This window comes from Oncorhynchus gorbuscha, linkage group LG10, assembly GCF_021184085.1.
Source record: "Oncorhynchus gorbuscha isolate QuinsamMale2020 ecotype Even-year linkage group LG10, OgorEven_v1.0, whole genome shotgun sequence".
In the NCBI taxonomy this organism is placed as follows: domain Eukaryota; kingdom Metazoa; phylum Chordata; class Actinopteri; order Salmoniformes; family Salmonidae; genus Oncorhynchus; species Oncorhynchus gorbuscha.
Window position 1 is genome coordinate 26,771,745 of NC_060182.1, and position 7,238 is coordinate 26,778,982.

At 43.3% G+C, this 7,238-nt stretch overlaps 1 protein-coding gene across 2 annotated transcripts in view; it reads right to left on the reverse strand.

Annotated features, from left to right (window-relative positions):
* Nucleotides 1-6,955, reverse strand: part of vps13d (vacuolar protein sorting 13 homolog D) — a 64,040-nt gene extending 57,085 nt beyond the window's left edge. For both annotated transcript variants that reach the window (XM_046365378.1, XM_046365377.1), the window contains exons 1-7: nt 6,390-6,955; nt 4,581-4,789; nt 4,282-4,359; nt 3,354-3,544; nt 2,366-2,446; nt 2,154-2,270; nt 1,220-2,060 (exon numbers count right to left, since the gene is read on the reverse strand). In XM_046365378.1, coding sequence (XP_046221334.1) covers nt 1,220-2,060; nt 2,154-2,270; nt 2,366-2,446; nt 3,354-3,544; nt 4,282-4,359; nt 4,581-4,677 — 1,405 coding nt within the window. In that variant the 5' untranslated portion in view covers nt 4,678-4,789; nt 6,390-6,955. The remainder of the gene's footprint in view (nt 1-1,219; nt 2,061-2,153; nt 2,271-2,365; nt 2,447-3,353; nt 3,545-4,281; nt 4,360-4,580; nt 4,790-6,389) is intronic.
* Between the last annotated feature and the right edge of the window lie 283 nt (nt 6,956-7,238).

A 7,238-nucleotide genomic window follows, 5' to 3' on the forward strand; every position in this document is an offset into this window, starting at 1 on the left:
GTCTTTTGCAGACTCCATCAGGTTTTCTTCCAGAATGGTCCTGTATTTGGCTCCATCCATCTTCCCATCAATTTTAACCATCTTCCCTGTCCCTGCTGGAGAAAAGCAGGCCCAAACCATGATGCTGCCACCACCATGTTTGACAGTGGGGATGGTGTGTTCAGGGTGATGAGCTGTGTTGCTTTTACGCCAAACATACGGTTTGCATTGTTGCCAAAAAGTTCAATTTTGGTTTCATCTGACCAGAGCACCTTCTTCCACATGTTTGGTGTGTCTCCCAGTTGGCTTGTGGCAAACTTTAAACTACACTTTTTATGGATATCTTTAAGAAATGGCTTTCTTCTTGCCACTCTTCCATAAAGGCCAGATTTGTGCAATATACGACTGATTGTTGTCCTATGGACAGAGTCTCCCACCTCAGCTGTAGATTTCTGCAGTTCATCCAGAGTGATCATGGGCCTCTTGGCTGCATCTCTGATCAGTCTTCTCCTTGTATGAGCTGAAAGTTTAGAGGGACGGCCAGGTCTTGGTAGATTTTCAGTGGTCTGACACTCCTTCCATTTCAACATTATCGCTTGCACAGTGCTCCTTGGGATGTTTAAAGCTTGGGAAATCTTTTTGTATCCAAATCCGGCTTTAAACTTCTTCACAACAGTATCTCGGACCTGCCTGGTGTGTTCCTTGTTCTTCATGATGCTCTCTGCGCTTTTAACGGACCTCTGAGACTATCACAGTGCAGGTGCATTTATACAGAGACTTGATTACACACAGGTGGATTGTATTTATCATCATTAGTCATTTAGGTCAACATTGGATCATTCAGAGATCCTCACTGAACTTCTGGAGAGAGTTTGCTGCACTGAAAGTAAAGGGGCTGAATAATTTTGCACGCCCAATTTTTCAGTTTTTGATTAGTTAAAAAATAAAAAATATCCAATAAATGTCGTTCCACTTCATGGTTGTGTCCCACTTGTTGTTGATTCTTCACAAAAAAATACAGTTTTATATCTTTAAGTTTGAAGCCTGAAATGTGGCAAAAGGTCGCAAAGTTCAAGGGGGCCGAATACTTTCGCAAGGCACTGTACATACAATTGTTTGTTCCACGATCCGGGAGAAAAGCTCTCAGGGTTGAATCTCAACTTCTACTTGAAATGTTCAGTCTCCCATTGACATCAATGCATGACTAAGTGAAAGTCAGAATTTGCCCCTTAGTGCTTACCCAGCATATCCCAGGTGCCAGGACCTGGTAGGAGCTCATCAGGGCCCGTCTCAGGGTACGCTCCGTACCAGCCGCCCCAGCCAGGGAACCAAGACTGCAGGTACTGGATCATGCCAGAGCTGCCACTCTTGGGGATGGAGCTCTCTGTGGGAGAACAGGGTGGTGGGCTCTCAGCGATAGGTTCTCTCACACTCTCTGCGATTTCCTCCTGTTTGCGGAAGCAGTCGTGGACAACTCCCCTAAGGCTCTGCAACTCCTCCAGATTCTGCTCATCCTCCACTCTCTGCAATTCACACTCCTCCGGGGGGGTGAGGGGGGCTCCTTTAAGCCTCTGGAAGTAGAGGTTGGTGTAAAGCTGGGCGTCCCGTGCCCTCTGCAGGGCAAACTCCCAGTTCCCCCTCCGCCTCTGCTCTCGAATCTCACTCAGGTTGGCCTGGATGGCAAACATCCACCAATGCCGGCAGTTTCCAATGACAGGGACTTTGGGTCTCCACTGGCGGAACATCATCTCCCTTTCCCTGCGGTCCAGCTCTTTGAGGAAGGCCATGATCTGCTGGTACTGCACCTGTGACAGTCGTAGGGATAGAGGCTTCAGCTGAACCTGGCCCTCGATGCGGGGCACGTTACGAGACCTCAGAGGCTCCTTGGAGGCATTCCTCCTCAGCAGCACCGAGGCACACACCGGCTCAAAGATATACTGGTGCTCTCGGCTCTGCATGCACTTGGTCATGGCCTCCTGAATCTCATTGGCGGGGAGATCGCCCAACATGCTAGACACTGTGTCCCAATAGACGCTGAATTCTTTAATCTCCAGTTGCTTTTGCCGCATGAGCCTTTGTGCCTGTAAAGAAGGAGGAACACAGTCACTATTAGATAGAGCAGCCAATACCCACTTGATATGGCAAGCGATGTCTGACTGGCACATGTTTCTTACCGGTTCTATTGAAGAGTTCTGTGCAGATACGTTGTTGATGCAGACACCAAAGCAAAATGGCTTCCCTGGGTTGGTCAAGTCATCCTCAAATCGCAAGTGGACATCTTGTATCTTTAGCTGAAGAGGAACCCCAAAGGGAAAAGTCAGTTCTGATTCTAAACACAAGTCAAGTGGATTGCAATGACATGTCCCAAAGGAATGTGATATTTTACCTCTATGTTCTCCACAATCCTGGTGACTACAGAGGCAGTAACAGAGTACCAGTACGACTCTCCTTTCTGTTCACACTCGCTCTGAGGGAAAGGTACATCAATCAAAACAACGACTAGTTGTCTAATGAGCAACATGTCCCTATCATTACAATGCTGAAGATACTGTACATATCACAATCATATGTAAACTGCGGCTTGGTGGACCTCTTGGATACATATAATTTCACAGCAAATGTAGGAAGCAAGCCACTCTTCACTGCAATAGCATAATACAATGATTCCAAAAGTAAGGCCATATTGATTACATGCAATCAATAAATCACATTCATAAGATAAAACACATGTCACTATGCATTAGTCTTTAAGTACAGTAATGCAACTGTCTACATACAAACACTGAGTTTTCAAAACATTATTAACACCTTCCTAATATTGCATTGCGCACCCCCCCACCATTTCCCTCAGAACAGCCTAAATTCGTCGGGGCATGGAATCTTCAAGTTGTCAAAAGCATTCCACAGGGATGCTGGCCCATGCTGACTCCAATGCTTCCCACAGTTGTGTCAAATTGGCTGGTGGACTGTTCTAGATATGCACGGGACACTGTTGAGCGTGAAAACCCCAGCAGCATTGCAGTTCTTGACAAAAACCGGTGCGCCTGGCTCCTACTAGCATACCCTGTTAAAAAGCACTTAAATGTTCTGTCTTGCACATTCCACCTCTGAATGGCACACATACACAATCCATGTTTTAATTGTCTCAAGACTTAAAAATGATTCTTTAACCTGTTTCCTCCCCTTCATCTATAGTGACTGAAGTGGATTTAACAAGTGGCATCAATAAGGGATCATAGCTTTCACCTGGATTCACATGGGCAGTCTATGTCAGGGAAAATGCAGGTGTTCATAATGTTTTGTATACTGCATACATACACAGTCTACAGATAAGAATACAGCAGAGCCTGATTCAGGTCACCATTCTCACACACCTTCCACTTGTCCTCTAGTGCCTTGAGCAGCTGTTTCTTGCGTTCGCGCTCGGCCTCCCTCTCCGTCTCCTTGTCATACTCCTGGGGTCGGACCGGGCCGATGATGAGGTTGAGCTGGGACATGGAGATGACCCAGGGGTCACTGTGGGGCCGGTAGAACGGGATCTGGAGTGTGATCTTCCCAATGAAGCCTGGAGAGCGCAAGCATGGTGTAGCATGAAGTACTACAGTACTCATAATTATCTGTGTATTGTGTCTTGATTTTGTCTTAGTAAAGAAGTTACTGAAGATAACAATGGTGCCCCTTCTCCTTATCAATACACTAACTTCAAATCAAATAATGAAGATAAACGACATAAAAGCTGAGATAACATTCATTTGAAGTGACTAAATGAACATTGCTCAACCTCAAATAGGACTTTTGTGAACTTGCATACTTTCTCAGTATAGCTGTCATGTACTGTGTGAAATGCATTGTGTTGCTGTTGTGTATTTATTATTGTATGTCTAAGAACTGTAGACTGTTGTCATACTAATCACTGTGCTGCACTGACTACACAGCCACTTACCATCCAGCTAGTCTTAACAATTAAACCAATCACTGGATTGGTTGAAAGAAAGGCATGTTGAACCATTTATCTTTATCTTGGCCAGGTCGCAGTTGTAAATGAGAACTTGATCTCAACTAGCTTACCTGGTTAAATAAAGGTGAAAAAAATGTTTTTTATTTATTTCCTTTGCCATTATCGGTGCATGCTTGTTACCAGACTAAATAACACTGATTGTTGACATTCTTTTAGTGAACACAAGGTCAAACAAGCAGTATTGATCAGCAAGGACTGAAGATAAGTGTGGTGAGTGCCCAGGAATTAAGGCCAATCTTTTGCTCAACTCATAATAACTCATATTGGGCATATTGATCACTCACCTGCTTTGACCTCAAAGGGCAGATCAAACTCTCGGAGGGCATCTTTCCTTAAGGGAAGGTTCTCCAGCTCCACCGCCCCTAGGAAGACAGGGGTTTCAGATACAGTGCTACAGCTACAGTAAATGCATGATACATTATGATATGTATTGTGCTATATTGTATACTGCAGGGATTCTGGTAGCATAGCACGTTGAAGAGCTGTCAAATTCAATGAGGGTAAGAGCGAGGATGATGTCATCATAGAAACTGATGGTGGACACCCTGAGGCAGCCAAACGGACAGACAGACAGACAGGGTACCTTTGAGGAGGGCGATGGAGAGCTGGTCTGTATTTAGGTTGCTGACATATTTGCCTAGGTATGTGTTGAGTACCCAGGCAACAAGTCCCTCCAACATTATGAGGGGTCAGGGAGAGGGAGTGGGGCTTTGTGGGGAAGGTGTGGGGGGAAATCTTGGATGAAAAGGTCTGGAATCTTGGAGTTGCAGCCTCTCCAGAATAACATGAAATCTGGTTTTTAAAAAAAAGAAGGTAAAGATAACCAAACATTAAAGCAGCATGGCTCAAGTCCTCATTCTATAGTGAACTGGTATGAGGCAACACACATTATTTAGAACAAAGTTATGTTGCAATGCAATCTTAACACCTGATGGTGCTCTTCACAACAGTCATACGATGGCAGTTTCCCTGACAGCTAGCCTAGATACTAAATCTGACAGTAGCCAACTAGCATGCTACCAACTATCCAAAACATTGACTCAAGTTTGGCATTAATTTTTAGAGCTAACTCTACACAAATGCCAAGCTAATGGGCCATTATTCAATGTCATTTCAGCAAGCCAGGACACCCACCATCTCACATGAGGAATCCAAAGTAATTGTCAAAATCCACCCATGGACCCCAGCCAATCCCAACTACGAGTATACAGTATTAGTTTTCTATGCCTGACAAGTAGTATGGAGCTGTGGATCAGAGTATTGTTTCTTCATCAGAGAAATGTGTCATTGAAGTTGTTAGGTTTATGTCATATCCTGCATCCTGTTAATACCAAGTTCTAAAAACTAGATGGTGCTGTTCCTGCTATTAGGTGATTTATTATATATATTTTTTTTACATATTGGTTTAAGCAGTTTATGGACAAGGTATGACAGCAACCCATGCTTTGGTTTTGTTTACCTGGCCAATGTTTTAAACGCAAACGTTTTATAATTTGTAACAAATCCAATGCATGTCAATGGTACCTATATTTCAATTTTCAAAATTCATATCCAAATCTATAAGTAGCATTATTGCCTTAATTCATTTTCAGATACTTTAGGATGATTTGGACATTAAGTGTGAAAATACTGACATAGGTAGCATTGAATTGCATTGGATTTGTGCCACAAATGCTAAAAGGTTTGCATTTGGAACAGTGGCGAACAAAACTAAAGCATGAGTTGCTGTCATACAATGTCAATAGACTGCTCACAGGCTTAGGAAACCAATGTCATTTTGTAGTACCCTGTTAGCATTGAGAGGGGGGGGGGGGGTTCTTTCAAACTTTTCACCTAATAGCATGAACAGCATCATCTATTGATCAGAACCTGGTAATATCAGGATGTATGATGGGACATAAACCTAACAATATCCATGACCATTTTTTCTTAACAGGGGAAAACATCACCAAATTAACTGGGAATTCATTACATAGGATGAAGAAACAGTACTCAGAGCCGCACCTCCATACTACTTGTCAGACACAGAACTGTTACTATATATTGGTTGTTGGGGTGGGATTAATGTGGGGTGACGTTTGACCATTCATTTGGTCCAAATCGGATGTTGGGTATTATATTTACTTAATATTAATATATGAATCCTATAAATTAAAATGCAATCAATTCTAACATAAACGATTGCAGAACAATCAGATGGTGCGTGTCGAAATCCTCGTGTTTTTTGAAGTGGATAACCCTAACACCAGACTAGATTATAGGCAGATATCACAGGTCGTTTCTGTTTTGACAACGATGGCTACTGTGTCACTACTTGGATAAATCAGATAACGTAGTTAGTTATGGCTAAAGTTGCCAGCCCAGCTGCCAATGATTTTAGAAGACAACTTACCTTAAGCTAGCTAGTTAGCTAGCTAGTTGTTAATGTGTTTGTGCCCATGATACAGCTAGTCCGATGCGATGTGTCAAAAACGAGAAAAGTATGACAGTCGAAAAGCGCCGTTAGCTAACCACCTAGCTAGCTAGTTATCTTACGTAGCGCTCTATTCAAAAGCCTAGCATGAAAAGTGACTGGGTGAACAATGTCCTTGCTAGCTACCTAGGACAGTCACCCACCGTTACGGCGAAAGACAAAATAAGTGAAAAGTCCTCTGTCAAAAACTCAACACAGGAATGCAGACAGCCCACACACTCGTCGACAAGGAGAATGCTAGCTAGCCAGCTAAACTGGCCAGGCAAGCTTCGTTGGATCTTATAGCATTAGCAGAAAGACAAGAGGGAGTAGACAGTCCTTGCTGAATGTACCGAAAGTTAGCCACAGGACGTGAAGCTAGCTAACTGTGATCATAAACGTCTTCAAATTTGGTTTCGGACTTCACCCCCACTAGCTGTCAGCAAAGTCGCGGGCATTAGCTAGCTGCAGGATTGCTTCCTTGTTTGGCAAACGTTCCAACAGGGACTTTCCTGTCACGTGATAAAAACAAATACGTTTTGAGACATCATGCACCGCTAGCCACTGAGGACCCCTAGTGCCTGGAAGTGAAATTTATCTGAGATTTTTACCATGGGCTTGAGCGACACTAAATTCATCAAGAATTAAACATTTGAGCCCATTTCAATTTCCTCAGAAATAGCAATTATGTCATTTGTGGCTCAACAGTTGACCAAAATGTATTACTATAGCTTTCCCATACAGATGCATTTAATTATGTGATCCTGCTATCTAGCTATCATCACAAGG